Source organism: Pan troglodytes, chromosome 15, assembly GCF_028858775.2.
Source record: "Pan troglodytes isolate AG18354 chromosome 15, NHGRI_mPanTro3-v2.0_pri, whole genome shotgun sequence".
NCBI lineage: Eukaryota > Metazoa > Chordata > Mammalia > Primates > Hominidae > Pan > Pan troglodytes.
In genome coordinates, this window is record NC_072413.2 from 35,502,400 (window position 1) to 35,527,508 (window position 25,109).

The 25,109-nt window shown below is 35.5% G+C and overlaps 1 protein-coding gene across 50 annotated transcripts in view; it reads left to right on the top strand.

Moving 5' to 3' along the window:
• Window positions 1-25,109, top strand: part of MIPOL1 (mirror-image polydactyly 1) — a 381,371-nt gene that overhangs the window by 72,217 nt on the left and 284,045 nt on the right. For 48 of the 50 annotated variants that reach the window (XM_054665977.2, XM_016926017.3, XM_009427716.4 and 45 more), the window contains 2 exons: window positions 685-790; window positions 15,600-15,729. In XM_054665977.2, coding sequence (XP_054521952.2) covers window positions 685-790; window positions 15,600-15,729 — 236 coding nt within the window. The remainder of the gene's footprint in view (window positions 1-684; window positions 791-15,599; window positions 15,730-25,109) is intronic. The other 2 variants (XM_063792860.1, XM_063792856.1) reach the window with 1 other exon arrangement.

Here is a 25,109-nt window from a genome sequence, read left to right on the forward strand (position 1 = left end):
AGTGCTATCTGTTATTTTATTAGGCAAATCCCTTCCAAATATTTTGCATTAAGAAAAAAGGATGAATGAGACTGCTTTTGCAGTAGTCATTTTTATTATTATTATTTTTGAGATGGAGTTTCACTCTTGTTGCCCAGGCTGGAGTTCAATGGCGCGATCTCAGCCCACTGCAACCTCCGCCTCCTGGGTTCCAGCAATTCTCCTGCCTCAGCCTCTCGAGTAGCTGGGATTACAGGTGCCCGCTACCACACCTAGCTAATTTTTTGTATTTTTAGTAGAGACGGGGTTTCATCATGTTGGCCAGGCTAGTCTCAAACTCCTGACCTCAGGTGATCCGCCCACCTCGGCCTCCCAAAGTGCTGGGATTACAGGCGTGAGCAACCACATCTGAACTGCAGTAGTTATTTTTAAGAATAATGTTGGTCCTCTGAATTTAATTTGCCTGTTCATGCACATATACACATAAATTAAGTGTATATTGGGATGTTTTTACAATTTCTATATAACTACAGGTAATTATTTCTTTATAAATAACTTAAATTTTAAATTTTTTTCTGGAGTTATCTATCTAGGAAGTTAAATATAATATAAGAATTAAGAAAAAACCAAAAACTTTGAAATTAATTATATTTTTGCAAGACATTTGTCAGATAAGAATCCATGATTTTTTTCAATGTGCTTTAGCTTCAGCAGAAATTGGCTAAAGAAGATAAAGAACAGAGAAAACTAAAGTTTAAGCTGGAACTCCAAGAGAAAGAAACAGAAGCTAAAATTGCTGAAAAGACAGCAGGTATAGTAGAGGAGTATTAACACATGGCTTGAAGAATCACACACAAGGTTATTATATGATGTATCTTGGTGAATACTAGCATACTGGCTTATTTGCCAAAGGAGGGGAAGCTCTCCTTTTTTTTTTTTTTTTTTTTTTTTTTTTTTTTTTTTTTTGGCTGCTTAGAAAATAGGTGGCTTTAACATCCTGGTACTGGTATTAGTGAGAGCTTTACCTGTATTCATACTGATTTGGGCATTAAATGCATTGTTAACACCATGTCAATCCAATCACAAAAAGGTTGTTTGTTTTGTTGGAAGGGGCTGAACAAACAAGGGGAAATAATGATTACCAGTGCCTCTACCTTTCAACCAGCAGTTCAAATACCACTTATTGTTTTAGCTCGTTGAGAGGAAATACTTCTCCTTTGTATGAAGATAGTCACATATTCATTGCCAATGGAAACCTACATTTGATTAAAAAATTTGTTTTGTGCAATTAATAAGTTTTCATCTGATGATGTAGACGCTGATAGAGATAATATTTTCCCTGAGATTAAAGTGAAAGGTTGCCAAACTTTCAGATTATGAATGATTACCTTAAATATATTCTGGAGTCTATGTTTACTCACAGGTCTTTGCAAGCAGAAATTTTTAAATGTATTTTTGATATGTTATAGATACAATGAAATGATTCACAATAGTCTATGATCTCCATCTGTGTATGCCACTGTGAATGTATCTCTCACATTGTTTTAGTATGTTAAGGAAAGAGAAATTTCATGGAGTAATAGACATTAGCATTCAGAGCCATTTTAGATATCACTGATTTTTAACATTTTTATATCATTTGGAATGCTTTTGAATTTTGTGATTAGTCTGAGGTCATAATCATGCTTTACAAGTCACTTAATGGGATTACATAGGTGAAAGAATTATTTTAGGTCAGAAATATGATTAACTAGGAGAGCTTGCTTTAAAATATGACTGTGGAAAATAGAACTAAACATTGCTATGAAAATATAACAAAGATGACCATAAATAAATACACCAGCTGAATACTAGATAGTTGCTTTTCTGTTAATGTTAAACTACCGTAATGTTTTTATTTTTGTGTGTGGGAAAATATGAAAGTAACATATTTTAAGGAAAATTAATAGTTTGTTAAAAATAAGCATTTCAAATATAAATTTTGAACAATTTGGCAATTTCTTGGCTTTTTATAATCATATATAAATATACTAATTGTTAGGATACTATTAGAAGAAATTTGTTTTGGATACTCTTACAAGAATTTTGTTTTGATGCATTTGCATAATGTTAACTTTGCATATGTCTTACAGAAATAATTTAATAAGATTAGGGTTTTCATAACCTATTGATAATCATGAATTAATGTGTCTGCCCAGCCCATTTATCTCTTGGAGGGGAAACCTAATTAAGCAATAATATTTACTCTTTAATTTTTTTTATAATGTAGCTAAGCAGATACTTCAAATATTTATTTATTGGTATATATTTAAGTGTTCCCATTTGAACAGTTTGAATCAGGCATTCATAACATGGAAATAATTTGATTACTTTGTTATTATATTTCTCATTAATAACAATATTATATTAATAAATGTCAATTATTTAAAAGATGTTTAATAAAATATTTATAGCATTCTAAATTGATGAAAATAACAGTGTTATTTAGTTTCTCTGGAACAAAACAATCTAGTTAAAAGAGATATGTCCAACCATTTGCTTATAAAAATGACACAAAATGAAAATTCCCAAAGTTGTTTTAAGGGATAAATTTTCAAAGTATATCTTTCCTCTTTAATATTTTACTTCTATCTCATTTTTAGAAGAGACTTAAAGTATTTTGCCTATAACATTAGAAAGAATTATTATTATTATGTCAAAATAATATGAATTGCTGAAGAAATTCATTGGTTTAAAACAACAAAAAATTTGGTAACTGACCCTTTCTTTGGTGGACTTTTGAACCTTTTCATATTTTCCCATTTTATGTATGGTCTTAATAAACTTGTCTTAAATAAACTTATTTTCTATCTGATGAATAGGAGGTACAGTCAAAAAGCAAAACAGAACAACAAAAACTACCTTGTCAGTATCTTAATAGAAAAAAGAGTAGTATAGGACTATGATGACATCTAATGAATTCTTTATTTCTTGTAATGTGAAAGAACAAATAATCCACATATGCATGGATGTTTGTTTCTATGACTGCTCATTTTTATATTTGAAATAAAAAGTGTATTTGGCAAAATATGTTATAAGCACGCACACATACATAAGTATTATAACGTAGTTAAGCAGAATATATATGTTTAAAAAGATCAAACCATTTCACAATAAAAGAAATACTTATAAAAACATCTGAACTAAACATTGGAAACAGCAAATAGGAGACAATCTGTCTATAGATTTTAAAAATAAAATGTTAATTAAAATATGAGGTACCCTAAGGAAATAGTAGGCATTTTCTTAGAGTATGTAAAATATAGAGATTTATATTTAAAGATATTCATATAGTATTAGTTGCAATAGCAAGAAAATTAAAAACAGTCTAACCATAAGGGAATTATTAAATAAGTTATGATACATTTATAATTTGAGACATTTTGTAATAATTAAGAATATTTGAGGATATGAGAAAAACTTCATAACTATTAAGTGAAATAGGGGAAAAACTATTTATAGTATGATTTTATAAAAATAAAAATATACATACATGTATATTATATAAAATAAGAGGCAAATGTTGGTGGTCTTTAAGTGAAACTATTGATTTTTCAGTGAACAGTTTCTGCCTTTTTCAGATTTTCTATAATGAGCATAGATTTAGTGTTAAAAAAAAACATTGCTTTCAAAAGATGTGATTTTTTTTTTTAGAAATTACTTGCACTCTAATCTTAAAATTTGAGACATAAAGACTCTATGGTTTTATGAAAACCATATGATGGCTGTGATCCAGTTTTGCCATTTTTTACCCACACCATTTTTTTAGTCTTTCAGCTTTTCCTTGTATTTATTTTTATATATTTATGTTTATTATGTATCTATATATATATTAGTCCATCTTGTCTTCCAAGGTGATTGTATAATTTAGAAGAATCTGGTACAGTCAAGACCACATAAAACAAAAGATGTCCAGTTCTCTGTAGGCAGTTTGGAGCAATTGGGAAGACCAAAATCCTTAGAGTCACATTGATCCAGGTTCAAATTACAGCTTGGATACTTGATATTGATTCTCTACCGTTGGGCACGTTATTTAGCCTCTTTGGGTTTATCTTCTCCGATGTAAAATGTGAATATTAACCAACTTACCAGATTATTTTAAGGATTAGTGTTAATATATGTAAGGACATGGTATATAACTAGTACTCAGTAAGTTGTGTCTCAAATTAATATTATTTTATTGCTTTTACGTTTATGAAATTCTTAAATCTTTGATGTCATCATTTCCAACAGTTATGAAAAGACATTTTATTGTTTGGCTTTTAATTAAAAATTAATGGGTTACTGTTAATAGATTTTGAAAGGGCACTAAACTGAAAAATGGACAAGCAAAAGAAGAAACAAAGTATTGGATTATTAATAAAATCACAGTTGAGATATAGATATTTAATATCACTAATACATTTTACTCAAATGTGAATTCAAAATAAAAGAAATGAGATGCAAAAGATTTCAGCTTTTATGCAATATGTACCTATGATAAACTTTCATGTAGACTGTTACTTAGCTTCAAGTCTTTTTCCTTTGTTTCCCCGTTGGTTTTTTCATAACACAAATCTGTTATTCTAATGTGATTTTATGATAGTTTGAAACTCAGCTGTGTCCCCTATCATGTTAAAATCTCTGATGGTTGACTACCTTTCTTTTCCTTTCTCACATCACCATCATTATTGTCATTGTCACCATCATTGATACTGTTTATTAAGCACTTAAATGTTTCAGAGGAACTATGCTTACTTCTTTACAAATCAAACAAATATTTATTGTGGACTCATTATGTTCTAGGCACTGTGTTAGACACTGAATATAGATCAGCATATAAGACAGATTTGGGATCTCAGGCATTTTTTTGCCTGGTATTACTTCTCAATCATAATACACCATACATGTTGTAAGTAGTGGTTAAATGCGCAGACTTGGGATTCAGACCTTTGTTCTGATCTTTTTGACACTTATCATATGTAATGACAGCCTCACTAAGCATTAGTTAAAAATCTACTATAGGTTGTTGTGATGCTTAAGTGAGATAATGTTTACGAAGTGCTTAACCCATAGAAGGCACTCAATAAATAATAATTATGATGATAAGATGATGATGTAACCATCTTGTTTTCTCAAGACTTCTTCATCTAATAGAGGACATACCCAAAGTGTTCCTAATTGTGTGGTTATGTAAATTACTATCCCATACTAATTATATAGATAAGTATGGGATAGCTATTTATATATGGTTTTGTTTCACAAGGAATTGATTTTTTATTTCTTTTGTTAAAATAGTTTACAAAGAATTTTTATTTATTATTTAATTTGATCCTCAGTTTTGAGTTTTCCTAGATTTTTAGAATTAACCTTATTTCAAAAGTGTGAAAATATTTTTTTAAAATTTAAAATCTCTAAAAAAAAGTTAAAATGTGTAATAAATAATTCTTATTTAGTCTTAGGAAAGCTGAAATGACCATCTCACTGCTTATGTGTTAATGATTTACTTCACTGTAGCTGTTAAAGACTTTTTACTGAGTTTTAGCTCATTAAATTATACATGTGGGTAATATTATTTGAAAATTGTATGAATGACCTTCAAATACTAGGGGATGTTTTAGAGAAGCAGAGGAGAAACATTGCATTTTTGTTCTTTGAGTATGTATCTCTTTTCACCTAAAAAAAGTCATTAAAACACAAGCATTTTAAAATTTATTTTAGTTAAATTGAGTTTAACAATGAGACATAGTATGCTATGGCCTAATTTGCATCCATTAATTTGCTCTTATATCAGTGATGATGTGTTTTTATGCCTTTTAAAAATAGCTTGTTCAATTAAACCTTTCATTTTTCCTAAACAGTCACAGTGGGCATTATCTAGTGTTTTTTGTTTCTTTAATTTTTGTTATTCTATGAAATTCTATTCTATTGCTTTTATAGTATGCAGATGATGCTTGAATTTTACATAAAAGTATTTAAATAGTGTTTTATATGTTATTTTGTGATATTTAAAATATTTGTATTTCTTTAAAAGCCTTATTTTTCTATTTCTTAAAAGCTCACTTTAGAGCCTCTGCTTTATATGTTAGTTATTTTTCTTTCTTGCATGTCATCCATTAAAGATTAGCTGTGGAAGGTTGGAGCATGGAGAGATTATGAATGACAGAACAACTCCTGTAGAATAATAATCAGTTTTTGGTATTTAATGCTGTTTGACTTTTGCAGACACATTTCTTATTAACCTTTGGTACAAAGAGAAATCCAGGTTCCTGATATCTCATGGAGAAGATGAATTTGAGATCCTCTTCCAATTAAACTGAAATAAAGCCAATATTAGGTTTTAGCCAAAAGAACTCCTTAGTTCCTAAGTCTTGTGTTTTTAAGTCTCTCTCTTTCTCTCTCTCTATCATCTAATCTATCTTACTGCATTTTAACATGTAATTCAATGGTTACATAATTTGCTTAGCTTACTTGTACTGATGATGCAAGCATTTGATTTTTCTCTTTAAACATAGATTTCTTTCTCTGCATGCAAATTTAGACTGATATTTTGTAAATTAAAAAAATATATTGTCAATATATTTTTTATTACAGAGAATGTTTATTTTCTTTTGGTAGAGAGAAGAGGAGTTTAATTGTGATTGTTCAAAGGATCAGTCACAGAATCCCTGAAACTTACAACTTAAGTTTTTCTATTCAGGTTAAAATATAAAGGGTAAAAATATAGATTTGTAATCTACCATTATAGCAAGTATATCAAGACACCCCAGTGGATTAAAATGGGAAAAAATTATATTATAGAAAATGTTTACATTATTCTCTTGTAAAAAGATTATCTGTTACTATGTATCATATCTCAGATGATGTTGACCATCTAATTAAGAGGAACAAGAGTTAATTTTCTTTACCAGAACAGAAAATGGCATAATTTTTATCTTTAAGAAATAGTACATATTGGAATCTAATTTTTCTGTGTATATAATGGGCATCAATAAAATGTGATAGCCTTTAACCTAATACTTGAATGCCTTAATAGTATTAAATTATAATGCTACATTAAATTTATATTTGTATTTTTTTAATTTGAAAAGAAAAAGGATTTCAAGAATATGAACACTAATTTCAGATAAGAACATGAAGGCCCATGTCTGTGAAACACAGCAGGTAGAAATATTGATAGACTATTGATTATATTACTGTCTTTGGCTACAGAATTCTATGGATATGAATCAGAATGAATTCTGACGAGTGCCAGGTCAAATAATACTTGAGGAAAGAATATAACCAATTTGTATCCTTGCTTCCTGGAAAAGTTTGTTTTTTTTCTGGAAAAGCAATAAAATTGGAGTAGATGGAGGATCCATTATACATAAGAATAGCCAACAGCTGGAAATATTTTATTGGGTTTAACATACAATGGACTTTAGCATAATGTCAAGCCTTTGAAAATATATGTAATTAAGGTATTTAAAACATAACAAAAATAAAACTTTTCAGAAAGTTATCTAAAGACTTTTTCACATGTCTAATGATTCTAAAGAGGAAATGAGATTAGAAAATGTTTAGATAGCAGTTATATTTCAAAGAATTTTCATATTGGTATCAAATTTAAGGCTGATAGTCTGTTTAGTAAATAATAATTTTTAAAGTTATATTTCAAAAGACATACAATTATCAATACTGATTTTAATGCTTCAGGGATAAACTTTTCTCTTTCACATTGGAAAAGGTAGCTCCAATATCACATATATTAAATCTTTGAATGTAAGCGTAGAGCATATTTTCAGAAAACTTTTTTAATATAGTCTTTGAGTTTTCTGTAGTAAATACACGTGTATAGTTATCGAGGGTTTTTTAAAAAATGCTTTTGATTCATTGTCTTGCTACTGAAACATACTATTTTGCATAATTTTCAAATTAATCTTGAACACTTTCTGTACTGATGCTGAGTGTATAAATTTACAGCAACTTTACAGAGGAAAATTTGACAGTATATATTAAGAGCTTTAAAAGCTGACTTTTAATCTAGCCATCATACTTCTAGTAATTTTCTTAAGTAATTAGGTGTGTATATACATAAAGATGTGTATACAAAGATATCCATTACAGTGTTGTTTATATAGCCAATAGTTGGAAATGGTGTACAATCTAATATTAGGAGCATCTTAGTCGAATCACATATAGCATGTCCAAATGATAAAATTTCACCTGCTATTTTATATTTTTTAAGAATACTGAAGAATATAGGAACATATGCTGCTTATTTTAATTACAGGGTTACAAAGCTATACTAAATATTTTTCTCCTTTAAATTTTTATGAGTTTGTACTACTGTTTAATCAGAAAAAGTTATTTACAAAGTAATTGTATAAAATGTTGCGAAGTCCAGCTTAAAAAAAAAATAGTCTGGTCTATGAAAGAAGTTCTGGAGTAATAAGTTGAATTCAGCATTGTTATGCCAAAAACAGAAACATCGAACTAATTTGAGTCGGTTTTGGTTAATTTTCTACTGGTGTGGGGCATCTACCATCTATTTTAAAATTTCCAATAGCCAGTTTATGCAAAGAAGGAAAAATTACAATTATTAAGGAAATTAAAATATATAATGTTTGTAGTTCTAGAATATATATGTGGTGGTTTTATAAATGTTAATTGTTCTCATATTTGCAAGAAATGAATTTAACATCATTATAAGTCTTCTCCAGATGGTTATTTCTCATGTAAAACTAATGGTAGATATTCATAGAATTTGAGATTCTTTCATATGTAGTAAAGTCTGGTCTTTTACAAAATTATTGTCTATATTATATTGCTTAGAATTTTCCAACATGAATTATTATCCAGTTATTTAATATGTTTAAAATCCTAATGATTTCTTTTTCCTTCTTTTTAATTTAGCCTTTTATATTTACATAACTACCATAAGATGTTAACAGATGGATTCTTTTTCCTGTGAAATGTCTATCCTCCCAATTATGTTATTTAGAGAATCATGAGCCAGTGTTTAAACTAGAATGTTATCCAAGGTACTGTCTCACTCGTACTGTATTTTAAAAGTAGTTTGAAAAGTGTGGAATATGGATTTGTCAATAGACTTGGGTCTACTAAGAAAATATGTACTCTGCCTTGACTCAATAAACTCATACTTAGTATGGTTCAGCTTCTTCATATTTACTCTTGCCCATATTAGAAAACAATTAGCTTACTAAACAAATTTGAGTATTTGGTTGAGGGGGGTACGGGTGATCCTCTCTGAATCTTTCTCATTTGACTAAGAATTATAGGATATTTGATAACCGTGTTTAAAAATGGAGATATCCAAATGTTATTGTAAACACCCAATGATTTGTTTTACCTACAATATAAGTATTTTACTTGGTTGGCTTACATAGTAGCTAATAATATTTGTTAATGTAATTTAACTGCTGTGAACCTTTACTGAACAAATATTGAAATTTATTCAAGTCAAAGAAAGAGAATCTCTAATGACTTTTGTTAAAGCTTCTATTTAACAGTTAAGGACAAAAGTTTGTATGACATACGAGATGCAATTAACAGTAGATTTTACATTTAATAAAAAGAAAGAAGCATGCGTATTTGCTTTATTCATTCCATCATAATTTGCATTAGAGCTGTGGGTGTTTAATGAGCAAATTCCAACTAAAATGCTATATTGATTTTCTAGTGAACTTTGTAATAGTCATCTACCTTGGAAAAGCTCAGTGTTTACAATTAAGTTTTCTTTACTAAAAATGTTTGAGAGTTGCATATTGATCCTTCAAAAGTACTGAATTCCAGAATCAGGATTTTTTATAACCAACAAATTTCACATCTAACCTAATAGATGTTAAAAATTATCATGCAGTAAATACCTTAATTTTGGTTTTGAGGGTTTTTTGTTTTATTTTTAATTGACAAATAATAATCGTATATATTATTCCCTTAATTGATGTATGATTTGCAAATTTATGAAGTGCAATGTGATGTTTCAGTACATGTACATACATTGTGAAATGATCAAATCAGTCTGATTAACGTATTCACCACCTCAAATACTTACTGTTTCTTGGTGATAAGGACATTTAAAATCCATTATTTTAGCTTTTTGAAATATACGTTACTCTTCATTATAAGTCACCTTGATGTGTAATAGATCAACAGAACCTATTCCTCCTGTCTAACTGAAAATTGTATTTTTTGACCAATATCTCTCCTTTCCTCCTCCACCCTCACCCCCAGCCTCTGGTAGCTATTGTTCTACTCTTTACTTATGTGAGTTCCATTTTTTTAGATTCCACATTTGTGAGATCATGAGGTATTTGTCTCTCTGTGCTTGGCTTATTTCGCCTAGCATAATGTCCTCTAGGTTTATCCACGTTGTTGCAAATGACAGAATATCCCTTCTTTTTTTCAGCTTTTCCAGCTGAAAAACCCGAATCCTAGCTTTTAAAGGCTGTATTGTATTCCATTGTACCACATTAAAAAAACTCATTTATCTATTGTTTGGCACATCAGTTGTTTCCATATCTTGGCTATTGTGAGTAATGCTGCAGTGAACATGGGAGTGTAGGCATCTCTTTAACATACTTCTTTCAACTCCTTTGGATACATACCTGGAAGTGGAACTGCTGGATCACATGGTAACTCTACTTTTAGTTTTTTGTGGAACCTCATACCGTTTTCCAAAATGGCTGTAGTAATTTACAATACCACCAACATTGTGTAATGGTTTGCTTTTCTCCACATCCACACCAACACTTGTTATCTTTCGTGTTTTTGATAATAGCCAATCTAACAGGGGTGAGATGATAGCTCATTGTGATTTTAGTTTGCCTTTCTTTGGTGATTAGAGATGTTAAGCTTTCTTTATATAACTGTTAACCATTTGTGTGTCTTTTTTTGAGAAATATTTGTTAGGTTCTTTGCCCATTTTTATTTATTTTATTTTATTTTATTTAGTTTTGAGACTGAGCCTCACTCTGTCGCCCAGGCTGGAGTGCAGTGGCACGATCTTGGCTCACTGCAACCTCCACCTCCTGGGTTCAAGTGATTCTCATGCCTCAGCCTCCCAAATAGCTGGGATTACAGGCGCATGCCACCAGGCCTGGCTAATTTTTGTATTTTTAGTAGAGACAGGGTTTCACCATGTTGGTCAGGCTAATTGTTATTGAATAGTTCGAGTTCCTTGTATATTTTTGGTATTATTCTTTTCATTAATGTGTCATTTGCAGATATTTTCTCCTACACTGTAGGTTGTCTCTTATTATTGTTTTCTTAACTGTGCAGACGCTTTTTAATTTGATGCAATCCTATTAGTCTTTTTTTACTTTCACTGCCTGTGCGTTTGGGGTCATATTCAAGAAGTCTGTGTCTAAACCAATGTCATGGAACTTTCCCCCGTGTTATCTTCTAGTAGTTTTATAATTTCAGGTTTTATGTTTTAGTCTTTAGTGCATTTTAAACTGATTCTTGAATAAGGGATGAGATGATGCCTATTTTTATTCTGCATGTGGATATCTAATTTTCCCAGCACCATTTATTGAAGAGATTGTACTTTCTCCATTGTGTGTTCTTGGCACTTTGTCGAAAATCAGTTGACCATAATTGTGTGGGTTTATTTCTGGGTGCTCTATCCTGTTCCATTGGTCAGTGTGTCTTTTTATGACAATACCATGCTGTTTTTTTGTTGTTTTGTTTGGTTTGGTTTTTTTGAGAAGAGTCTTGCTCTGTCGCCCAGGCTGGAGTACAGTGGCGCGATCTCAGCTCACTGCAACCTCCGCCTCCCAGGTTCAAGTGATTTTCCTGCCTCAGCCTCCTGAGTAGCTGGGATTACTGGCACGCACCACTATGCCCAGCTAATTTTTGTATTTTTGGTAGATATGGGGTTTCGCCATGTTGACCAGGCTGGTCTCGAACTCTTGACCTCAGGTGATCCACCCGCCTCGGCCTCCCAAAGGGCTGGGATTACAGGCATGAGCCACTGCACCTAGCCATCATGCTGTTTTGATTACTCTGGCTTTGTGATATATTTTAAATGGTAGTTACTTAAAATTGCTTTGGCTGTTTGGGGTCTTTTGTGATTCCATATGAATTTTAGATTGTTTTTTCTATTTCTATTTCTGTTCGTATTTCTGTGAAGAATTACAGTAGAATTTTGATAGGGATTGCATTGAATCTTTAGAGTAATACCTTAATTTGAAAAACATTCTTATCATTTATAAGTTCTATAACCAGATTTTATGTGTTTGTGCATGTGTGTTTTCTGGCATTAAAATTTTAACCTTAGAATACATAAATGGTAATATCCTTTAAATGCACATATACATCTTTGGATTTGAAGTAGCATTAAAAAAAAAGTGTTTTCTCTTGATCACACATGACCAAAGAAGCCCTCTGTATATAACACTTACAAACTAAAAGAGCATTTCAAAATTTTTCTGAAGTTTATTTTGTAGTTTGACAGTATAAATAAAATTTGGTTCAGCGATTCAGGTATTTGAGGCCCTCTTTGTCTAATATTGCAGTAATATTATTATTATTATTATTTAAGATGGAGTTTCGCTCTCGTTGCCCAGGCTGGAGTGCAATGGCGTGATATCGGCTCACTGCAACCTCCACCTCCTTGGTTCAAGCGATCTCCTGCCTCAGCCACCTGTGTAGCTAGGATTGCAGGCATGCACCACCACATTGGATCCCTGCCCAAGGATTGTTGCAGATTAATATACAGTTAATCAAGATAGTTATTAGGCCCAGCATGGTAGCTCACACCTATAATCCCAGCATTTTGGTAGGCCAAGGTGGGAGAATCACTTGAGCCCAGGAGTACGAGACCAGCCTGGCCAACATAGTGAGACCTTGTCTCTACAAAAAAATAAAAATTTGGTAGGCCGAGGTGGGAGAATCACTTGAGCCCAGAAATTTGAGACCAGCCTGGCCAACTTGGTGAAACCCGGCTGGAGCCTGGGAGGTAGAGGCTGCAGTAAGGTGTAATTGTGCCACTGCACTCAGCGTGGATGACAGAGCAAGACCTTGTCTCAAAAAAAAAAAAAAAAAAAAAAAAAAAAAGAAGGTAGTTATGATTGTATTTCTTAATTGTGAGTAGTGGAAAAGTGGTGGTAGAGTATTCAGCATGGATCTAATTAGCCAGTCAGTTCACACCCTGGGCTAGATGGCATAAAATTTCATTACACTACTCAAAACAATATGTAATTTAAAACTTATGAACTGTTTATTTCTGAAGTGTTTCACAATGTTTTCAGACTATGAATGACTGAAACCGTGGAAAAAGGAACTACAGATAAGACGGGACTACTGTATCAATTCCTCACGCTGTTTTTTGGTTTTTGATGTTGCTGTTTGTTTGTTTGTTTGTTTTGAGGGTCTCATTCTGTTGTCCAGGTTGGAGTGCAATAGCGAAATCTCTACTCACTGCAACCTCCACCTCCCGGGTTCAAGCGATTCTCCTGCCTCAGCCTCCTCAGTAGCTGAGATCACGGGTGCCCGCCACCACATCCAGCTAATTTTTTGTATTTTTAGTAGAGATGGGGTTTTGCCATGTTGGCCAAGCTGGTCTCAAACTCCTCACCTCAGGTGATCCACCTGCCTCGGCCTCCCAAAGTGCTAGGATTACAGGTGTGAGCCACCACGCCTGGCGCCTCATGCTGTTTTGAAAGAGCCACTGCACCCAGCCAATATTTTTGATAAACTATTATTAATATAATTGTGGTATGCAGCATACAATATAGAATGGATTCTGAATAATTTCTCTTTCAGTCTCTTACATAATTTTTGCCTGCCAATGAAAAAGGCTAAAAATTGAGGAATTTTGACTTAGATTTTTAATATGTAAGCAGTACAAATTAATCAAAACCACATTATTAATATGTCTAGGAGTTAAGTCACATTGTGCGTCTGTGGTTTGAGTATGGTTACTGTAGTGGTAGAATGGAACTAACATTTGTTGATGATCCACTGTATTTTATTTATTTGGCCAAGAGCTTTCATATATTTTCTAATTTAATTTTTCATAACATCATGAATAGTGGTATTTTACCCATTTTATATACCTGCACTTCAACTAAAATAATTTAAGAAATTAACACAAACAAGCTTGCTAACCTTTAGTACCTTAAATCACAGTTAAAACTCATATTCTTCCATACACCATACTGTTTTCCATACTATGCAAGATACACCATGTTGGTTTCTCCAAGCTGTTATTATTGCCCTTACTGGAAGGATATTCTGTAGCACTTTGGCCTCCCAAAGTGCTGGGATTACAGGCGTGAGCCACCGTGCCCGGCCCACATTGCAGTAATGTTTTAAAAATTATGTAAGATTTCAAACATACAAACAATAAAATTATGCCTAAGAAATGATAATTTTAGATAACATTAAACCTCCTGATATAGTGCTGCAAAAATCTAGATGATGCCATTTGTATTAAAATCTATATCAACAGTGCCCCCTGCTCTGTGCAGATGTGCACTACTATAACAGCACAGCATTGTCCTATTTTATTCTTCCCTTACCCATTTTCTTTTCTCCCCTTCCACCTTCCCACTGAGATGATTACTATTTTGAATTTTGTGTTTATCCTTTCCATGATCATTGTATTATTATTATTTTTATTTATGTATTTATATTTTTGAGACTGAGTCTCACACTGTTGCCCAGGCTGGAGTGCAGTGGCACAATCTTTGCTCATTGCAACCTCCGCCTCCTGGGTTCATGCCATTCTCCTGCCTCAGCCTCCCGAGTAGCTGGGATTACAGGTGCCCACCACCATGCCTGGCTAATTTTTTTGTATTTTTGGTAGAGACGGGGTTTCACCATGTTAGCCGGGATGGTCTCGCTCTCCTGACCTGGTGATCCACCTGCCTCGGCCTCCCAAAGTGCTGGGATTACAGGCGTGAGCCATTGTGCCTGGCCTGCTCATTGTATTGTTTTTACTAATTGTGTCTATTCATAAATAGTTGGTAGAGTTGTTTTACTTTGAAACTTGCTATTTTTGTCAGCATTTTGTTTTTGAGATTTGTCCATTTGTCCATAGTCAAGTCATTTTAAATGCTGGGTAGTATTCCATTCTGAATGTAATTTATTTATTCCTGTTAATGTTGATGGACATTTGGGTTATGCCTAAGCTTTTGCTATTATAAGCAATGCTACAGTAAGTATTTTTATACATGTTTACATTTACATATGTGCATGAATTTCTCTAGGCTATATACCAAAGAGGGGATTTGCTAGCCTAGGCCTGTCTTCAACTTCAATAAACATTGCCAAATTGCTCTTCAGATGGTTGTAGAAATATATCTGCCTATCTGCAATATGTGTGAGAGTTTTGTTTATTTCACAGGCTTACAACATTTGCTATTATCAGACCTTTAAATTTTTGCTTTAAATTTTTTAGGGGTATGAAGTGGTATCCGAGTTTTGCAGTACCTATTATTAAAAATAATATTTTATGAATTGATTGATGGATATTAATTCAGTTTATTGAGTAGTCCTTACAGTAATACTTATGGCTTTTATTTTTGCTAAGGGTATACATTTGTCCTTTATTTTCTATGATTGATTGTGCGCTTTATATATTTTGGTAGCTCTGGTTGAAGAAGTGTATTCTGCGCAGAAGGAACGTGATGAAGCTGTTATGTCTAGACTGCAATTAGCCATTGAGGAGAGAGATGAAGCAATTGCACGAGCCAAGCATATGGAAATGTCTCTAAAAGTGTATGTACACATTCAAAACTCTGTATGATATTAGGAACACTTATAAAAGGCATGCTTTAGGTGGTAGTTACATATTTAAAAATGTGACTTATGCTTATGTGTTACACTAGGAAATTGCATGTCTCCAGTCTTTTTCTTTTTTTCTTTTCTTTTTTTTTTTTTTGATACGGAGTCTCACCCTGTTGCCCAGGCTGGAGTGCAGTGGCGCAATCTCAGCTCACTGCAACCTCCGCCTCCTGGGTTCAAGTGATTCCCCTGCCGCAGCCTCCCAAGTAGCTGGGACTACAGGCGCCTGCCACCATGCCTATCTAATTTTTTTTTACTTTTAGTAGAGATGGGGTTTCACCACATTAGCCAGGATGGTCTCGAACTCCTGACCTTGTGATCTGCCCACCTTAGCCTCCCTAAGTGCTGGGATTAGAGGCATGAGCCACCGCGCCCGGCCTCTCCAGTCTTTTTCTAAAACCTTTGGCATGCTAGTTTGCCTGTCAGGAATAGCAGTCAGTTTAAAAAAAGAAAGAAAGAAATGCACATCATTCTCAATACAATTACTTTCTTTATTTCTTCATAGTTTTGTTGTTTCTTCATATGTGACTCCTCTTTTTATTATCTCCTCTTCTCCTCATTATCACTTTTAAAATTCATTTCAGCTATCTGAGTCTTTCACTGCTCTCTGCTTAATATCCCTGTTCCTGTTCTTTACTGCTTTTTACTTGCAGTTTTTTTAGCTTTGTTTTTTAAACTTGAGTGATACTTGAATAGGGTGGAGCCTAAGAATCTACATTTTTTAAAGCAACCCAGGTGATTCTGATAGGTAAATGATGGACTACACTTAGAGAAACAATGCCCTAGAAATATGTACTTTTCAAATTCTAATGTACAATCCGACCACTTGGGGGATCTTGTCAGAGTGCAGATTCTGGTTCATTAGACCTGGGTTGGGACTGGAGATTTTGTCCTTATAACAAGCTCCCAGATGTTACACATGATGCTAGTCTAAGGAATATGCTTTGGGTAGAAAGGCCCTAGAACATCTAGAAATATGTTACCTGTACAGATAGATAGAATCCAGTAATCTAATATTTAATGATCAATCAGCATACTTATGGCATGTTTACTTTGTCCAGTGTTGTACTAGGCTCTGTGGAGGAACAGAGTAAAGTACTAATTAAAACATGGTTCACTGGGGAGACAAAAAGCCATAAATAATTAATAATATGTGTCCAAGTTGTGATTAGGTAATATTTGTTTTTTGTTTAGATTAATGGCTTCATTTTTTTTGAAGATTGATAGGCTCATTATACAGCATTAAACTCATTGAAAAAAACAAATCAAGAAACAAAAAAATTCACCTAAATTCCACAATACCTATTCCAAAATAACCATCTTTATCTATAAGGAAATATTATTTCAAATATTTTCTCTTATATACCTAAACATCATTACCTAGAAGGATAGATGGCTTGGGGTTGATTGGAGGTAGCCATAAATTAATTGGATAAAAATCAATTCATTCTCTATATGTTGTCGTATTTGAAAAGCAGTGTAATGTAGAGACTAAGAGCACAGATTCTGAACCCAGTCTATCTTTGAATATTGGTTCTGCTGCTTCCTTGCTGTATAGCAATGGACAAATTACCCAAAGTCTTTAAGGCTCAGTTTTTTGGTCTACAAAATGTATGTAATAGAGCAGGTTATGAGGACTTACACAGGTTGTCATAAGGAGTAAATTACTTGTTGACTATATATGTATATATGTAAAATATTTTATATATATTTAAAAATATATATATATGTATGGGTTGGTTGGTTGTTTAGAGACAAAGTCTTGCTATATCACACAGGCTGGAGTGCAGTGGTGCAATCAGAGCTCATTGCAGACTTGAACTGGGCTCAAGTGATCCTCCTACCTCAGCCTCCCAAGGAGCTATGACTACAGGGACTTCAGGCACATGCCACCATGCTTGGCTGATTTTTAAAGTTTTTTGTAGAGGTGGGGTCTCACTGTGTGGCCCAGGCTGGTGTCAAACTCTGGGCCTCATGTGATCCTCTCACCTTGGCCTTCCAAAGCACTGAGATTACAGGCATGAGCCATTGCACCTAGCCAAATCACCGAATATTGAAAAATATGTGGCTCATAGTGGGTGCTATGTAAGTATTAACTTGAATTTAAGAGTAATAGTCAATTGAAGTGAAACTGAAGAAAATTTTGAACTTCATGCAATATTTTCTCTCAATAAGCTATATTAATTTTCTAAACGCTCTTCTAATATTAACAAATGAGACTGAAAAAAAGGTGTTGGAGTCATCAAATTTTTTTCTTTTTCTTTTATTTAATCTATATTTATTTTTTAAAATTGAATAGAGCCAGGGTTTCGCCATGTTGCCCAGGCTGCTCTTGAACTCCTGGACTCAAGCAATCTGCCTGCCTCAGCCTCCCAAAGTGTTAGAATTACAGGTGTGAGCCACCAGGCCTGGTCAGAATTTTCTCATAAATTGTTTCAATTGACAATATCATGTGACTCTCAGGTATGAATTGACCTTAAAAGAAGAAGTTGAAGTAAAATTAATATAAGTAGAGAGTTTATTGGGGCCAAGCTTGAGGATTGCAGCCTGGGAGCTCAGATTCACGTTGCCCTGAAATACACTTCTATTAGCAGGAGTTAAGAATGGACTTTTATTAATTGTTTTCTTTTTTTAAGTTTTTGAGGTTTTTTTTGGTTGTTGTTTTGTTTTTTAATAGAGATGGGGTCTTGCTGTGTTGCCCAGGCTGGTCTTGAACTCCTAAGCTCAAGCAATCTGCCCACCTTGACCTCCCAAAATGCTGGAATTACAGGTCTTAGGCACGGCACCTGGCCAGGAGTGAATTTTTAAATGCAAAAAAGAGAGATAGGGAGTGGGCTGATACAAAGTTTGTCAGGAACTGTAATTACTTTACAAGAAATAACATTAATTAGTGATTGGCTATACATTGTTAAGCTATAGGGTGTGGGTCATAGTGTCTGGTATGGCGTTATTAGGTTAATTTATAGCTACTTGTGGCAATAGCAAGCAGTTTGAAGAGATGAATAGAGGCCGGACATGGTAGCTCACACCTGTAATCTCAACACTTTGAGAGACTGAGGTAGGAGGATTGCTTGAGTCCAGGAATTCAAGACCATTGTGGGCAACATATTGGGATCCTGTTTCTACAAAAAAAATTATTTTAAAAATGTAGTCTGACATGGTGATAAATGTCTGTAGTCCCAGCTACTTTATAGGCTGAGGTGGGAGGATCGCTTGAGCCCCAGAGATGGAGGCTGCAGTGAACCTATGCACTCCAGCATGGGTGACAGAGCAAGATCCTGTCTCAAGAAAAAAAAAAAGATGAATACATAGCTCAGGGGGTGGCAGGTAGGACATGATTGCAGTCTCGTTTTCATTCTTTCTGGGCCTGATAATTAAAAGGGCTTGCATTCCTCAGATAAAAGTTCTTTTCTCATATGAAAGAAAGAAAGAAGCACTTTAAAACTCTGCTTTTTTCATTATGAATTTCACATTAAAAAATCTGTAAAAGTTGTATTCATTTCTATAGCCACGTTAGTTTTTATAGCCAAAGTGTGCCCTGTTGTTTAATCTTAACTTTAAAAGGATTGAATAATCATTGCTGGAAGTTTTATCATAGATGGCATTTTTATCCCTGAATTTTTTATTGTGAGGAATCCCTGGGTGTGTCAGTGGAAACAGAAACACAAACTCAATGCGCTTCTTTTCTCTTATTCAACACAACAGTCAACACAGAAGCCTTTTTTGGCCAAATGTGTAGTTATTTCCTCCACATACCAAGCAAGTAATCAGTTCTGCAGTGGACACCAGCTGAGTGTCCTCCAATTAAATTCTGACACTATCTACCTGGAAAAAGCCTCAGATCCCATAGGTTGAGGGCTCAGTCCCACAAGACTGGCCCTGCTTCAGACAAAAATCGTTAAGTCCAGGCCTCTGAAACTTCTAACTGACCAGCTTCAAGTTAGTGTTCATACAGTCCCCTCTTTGGGTTTGATTAATTTGTTAGAGCAGCTCACAGAACTCAGGGAATCTTACTTATATTTATTAAAAAGGATATGACAATGGATACAGATGAAGAGATGCAGAGGTCAAGGTATGGGGGAAGAGGTGCAGAGCTTCCGTGCCCGCCTTGGGTACACCACCCTCCAGGAACCTCCACATGTTCAGCTATTAGGATGCTCTAGGAATCCTGTTCTTTTGGGCCTTTTATGGGGACTTCATTACATAGGCATGATTGATTAAACCATTGGCCATTGGTGATGAACTTAACTGCCAGGTCCCTCTGCAGAGGTTGGGGGTTGAAGCTCAAAGTCACAACGTTTTAATCATGCAACCCTCTTCATGACCAGCCTCCATCCAGAAGGTATCTAAGGGCTGCCAGCTATCAGTTAATCATTAGCATACAAAAAGACATCACTTTGGAGATTCCCTGTAGGTGAGGAAAGGGGTGGAAGGGTGGAATGATGACCAAATATGTATTTCACAATATCACAGCAGGTGAATGAATTTCACTTTCAAAGGAAGAGCTCATAAATACCTTATTCTCTGATTTAACATGCTTCAAATTGGCTGTGTGTTATCCTTGTATTCAAATTTTTTGTGAATATAATTCTTGAGTCAAATATCCTTTTATTCTAAACATTGTAAAAATCTTACTCGCTTGTCTTCTGACATTGTTTGCCTGAAAAGAAGTCTTGACAGATTCCCCATCCCCTTGTGTGTGTGGGTTTTGTTTGTTTGTTTGTTTTTTGAGACAGAGTCTGGCTCTGTCGCCCAAGCTGGAGAGCAGTGACGTGATCTCGGCTCACCACAACCTCCGCCTCCCAGGTCCGAGCTATTTTCCCACCTCAGCCTCCCAAGTAACTGGGACTACAGGTGAGTGCCACCACACCTGGCTAATTTCTGTATTTTTAGTAGAGATGGGGTTTCACCACATTGGCCAGGCTGGTCTGGAACTCCTGACTTCAAGTGATCCCCCCGCCTCAGCCTCCCAAAGTACTGGGATTACAGACATGAGCCACCGTGCCCAGCTGTGAGTGTGTGTTTGTCTGTCTTTTTTTGGTCAGATACCTGAAGGATTCATCCTTTATTCTTAAAGTAGGGCTGAATCAGGGCAATTGTTCATCATTCTTTAATAAGGTTTTAGGGACCACAGCATGCTTTTCAAAGGATTATTTGATTCTTCCTTTATTTCATGGAAATTTTACCTTTTTTAAAAAACTTAACTTTTATTTTAAGTTCAGGGGTACATTTGCAGGTTATTATATAAGTAAACTTGGGTTGTGGGGTTTTTTTGTACAGATTATTTCATCACCCCAGTATTAAGCCTAGTATCCATTAGTTATTTTTCCTGATTCTCTACCTCCTTCCATGCCCCACGCTCCAATAGGCCCCAGTGTCTGTTGTTCCACAATATGTGTCCATGTGTTCTCGTAAGTTAGCTCCCACTTATGAGTGATAACATGTGGTATTTGGTTTTCTGTTCTGGCATTAGTTTGCTAAGGATAATGGCCTCCAGCTCCACCCATGTTCCTGTGAAGGAAATGATCTTCTGCTTTTTTATGGTTCCATACTATTATTTCATGGAAATTTTACTTTCTAAAGAAGTTTTTTTGTAGAGATAGTGTCCTGCTATGTTGCCCAGGCTGGTCTCAAACTCCTGGCTTCAAGCAATCCTCCCTGCTTGGCCTCCCAAGGTGCTGGGATTATAGCTGTGAGCAATCACAACTGGCTCATGAAAATTTTAGGTCTACAAATGTTTTGGTTTTCTACTTTAGAGACTCCAGATATACTTATATGGGACATTTTTGTCCTTACGTGTTATCTGTTCAATAATGATTAATATTTTAATCTGCTTTTGCATTGACTGTGATGATTGCAAATCTTTCCTTTATGTTTGTAATACCAATTGTCATTGTTCTTTTCCATGGTCTTTCTAATTAATGTATGTAATGTTATTTATTTGTTTATTTTTGATTCTCAACTTACTTCCTTAAGTTTTGTATTTCTCTTTTCACTTTATTGTGTTAGCCCCTTCTCTTTTATTTTATTGAAATGATTTTCTTTTCTTTTTCTTTATAAAATGCCAACCATGGGTAGGAAAATTTTCTTCTTTCCCTTATGTCTTATTTCATTCATGCTGCCGCAATAATAGAGTATCTGGGACTAGGTAATTTATAATGAACAGAAATTTATTGGCTCACAGTTCTGGAGGCTTGAAATCCAGGATCGAGGTGCTGGCATCTTTCAAGGGCCTTCTTGCCAAGTCATCACATGGTGGAAAGCAGAAGGGCAAAAAGAGGCAAAAGGGAGCTAAACTTGCCCTTCTATAATGACATTAATTCAATCCATAAGAGAGGAGCCTAGTGGCCTAATCACCTCTCAAAGGTCTTACTTCTTAATACTATTACAATGGCAATAATTTTTTGTTTTTTTTTTTTTTGTTTTTTTTTTTTTTAGAGAAGGAGTCTCGCTCTGTCACCCAGGCTGGAGTGCAATGGTGCAATCTCGGCTCACTGCAAGCTCCGCCTCCCGGGTTCATGCCATTCTCCTGCCTCACCCTCCTAAGTAGCTGGGGCTACAGGCGCCTGCCACCATGCCTGGCTAATTTTTTGTATTTTTAGTAGAGACGGGGTTTCACTGTATTAGCCAGGATGGTCTCTATCTCTGGACCTCATGATCCGCCTGCCTTGGCCTCCCAAAGTGCTGGGATTACAGGTGTGAAGCAAAGCCACCATGCCCAGCTGGCAATTAAATTTTAACATGAGTTTTGGAGAGGACAAGCATTCAAATCATAGCACGTTGGTTGATGTTTTCTTGTTTTATTATGAACTAGTTTCTTTTGCATGTTTTGTGTTGTATTTGTGGTGTATTCATAGTTGTCACATCATTTCTTTGCATCTTGCTCATACTTGAAATAGGCAATTTTGTCAAAAACTTTTAGCAGAACAGAATGGTACAAGTGAATTTCCTTAATAAACTTTTTTTTTTTTTTTTTTTTTTTTTTGAGAAGGAGTCTTATATCTTGCTGTTGTTGCCCAGGCTGGAGTGCAGTGGTGTGATCTTGGCTCACTGCAACCTCTGCCTCCTGGGTTCAAGCTATTCTCCTGCCTCAGCCTCCAGAGTTGCTGGGATTATAGGCACCTGCCACCAGCCCCGGCTAATTTTTGTACTTTCAGTAGCGATTGGGTTTTGCCATGTTGACCAGGCTGGTCTCAAACTCCTGACCTCAGGTGATCTGCCTGCCTCGGCCTCGCAAAGTGCTGGGATTACAGGTGTTAGCCACCATGCCCAGCCTAATAAACATTTAATTTTCAGGTCTGTTTGCCTTCTTTGAGCTGCCATTTCTTGGCAAGGCATTGCTCTTGCTACCTTTCTATATAACCCTAGGGCAATGGGATGGGAATGGAGTTTGGTAAGACCTCTGTGGGACTGTATGCTCCTTTTGCTAGAGGTTCTGTCTTCTGCCTATGGGATTTTGCTTGATGCCAAGCATTAAGGGTTCATGCTATCTGGCCTCTCTATACGTATCCTAATTTCATGGGGATATTGCTTTTGGGCTTTTATTTGTTTCACTATTGTAGTAAAACATAGCCAGCCTTGATTCTTGCTTCCTCTGTACAGATTCTTAGGTAATAAGGCTTTTCTTCATGAAAAGTTTTTCTTACTTTTCTCTGGGCTGTCTACTCAATTCATTCTCAGATTATTTCTAAGCTGTGAGGTATCAGTGAAAAATTCTGTTTTGTTAGCTCACTATCTTCCCAACACCTGTTTCATAGGTAATCTAGCCAAAATAATCATCTTTGCACCCTGCACCCCCTCCCTATTTTAAAAAATTACTACATGGAGCCAAGAGGGCTGAATAGGAACAGCTCCAGTCTACAGCTCCCAGCATGAGCGATGCAGAAGACGGGTGATTTCTGCATTTCCAACTGAGGTACCGGGTTCATCTCACTGGGGAGTGCCGGACAGTGGGTGCAGGACAGTGGGTGCAGTGCACTGTGCATGAGCCAAAGCAAGGTGAGGCATCGTGTCACCTGGGAAGTGCAAGGGGTCAGGGAATTCCTTTTCCTAGTCAAAGAAAGGGGTGACAGACGGCACCTGGAAAATCGGATCACTCCCACCCTAATACTGCGCTTTTCCAATGGGCTTATCAAACGGCACACCAGGAGATTATATCCCACACATAGATCGGAGGGTCCTATGCCCACGGAGACTCTCTCATTGCCAGCACAGTAGTCTGAGATCAAACTGCAAGGTGGCAGCGAGGCTTTGGTGGGGGGTGCCCACCATTGCTCAGGCTTGAGTAGGTAAACAGAGCGGCTGGGAAGCTCGAACTGGGTGGGGCCCACCACAGCTCAAGGAGGCCTTCCTGCCTCTGTAGGCTCCACCTCTGGGGGCAGGGCACAGACAAACAAAAGGCAGCAATAACCTCTGCAGACTTTGAAGAGTCTGTCTGATAACTTTGAAGAGAGTAGTGGTTCTTCCAGCACGCAGCTTGAGATCTGAGAACGGTCAGACTGCCTCCTCAAGTGGGTCCCTGACCCCCGAGTAGCCTAACTGGGAGGCATCCCCCAGTAGGGGCGGACTGACACCTCACACGGCCGGGTACTCCTCTGAGGCAAAACTTCCAGAGGAACGATCAGGCAGCAGCATTTGCAGTTCACCAATATCCGCTGTTCTGCAGCCACCACTGCTGATACCCAGGCAAACAGGGTCTGGAGTGGGCCTCCAGTAAACTCCAACAGACCTGCAGCTGAGGGTCCTGACTGTTAGAAGGAAAACTAACAAACAGAAAGGACATCCACACCAAAAACCCATCTGTACGTCACCATCATCAAAGACCAAAGGTAGATAAAACCACAAAGATGGGGAAAAAACAGAGCAGAAAAACCGGAAACTCTAAAAATCAGAGCGCCTCTCCTCCTCCAAAGGAACGCAGCTCCTCACCAGCAACGGAACAAAGCTGGATGGAGAATGACTTGATGAACTGAGAGAGGAAGGCTTCAGAAGATCAAACTAGTCCGAGCTAAAGGAGGAAGTTTGAACCAATGGCAAAGAAGTTAAAAACTTTGAAAAAAAATTAGATGAATGGATAACTAGAATAATCAATGCAGAGAAGTCCTTAAAGGACCTGATGGAGCTGAAAACAATGGCACGAGAACTACGTGATGAATGCACAAGCCTCAGTAACCGATGCGATCAACTGGAAGAAAGGGTATCAGTGACGGAAGATGAAATGAATGAAATGAAGTGTGAAGAGAAGTTTAGAGAAAAAAGAAAAGAAATGAGCAAAGCCTCCGAGAAATATGGGACTATGTGAAAAGACCAAATCT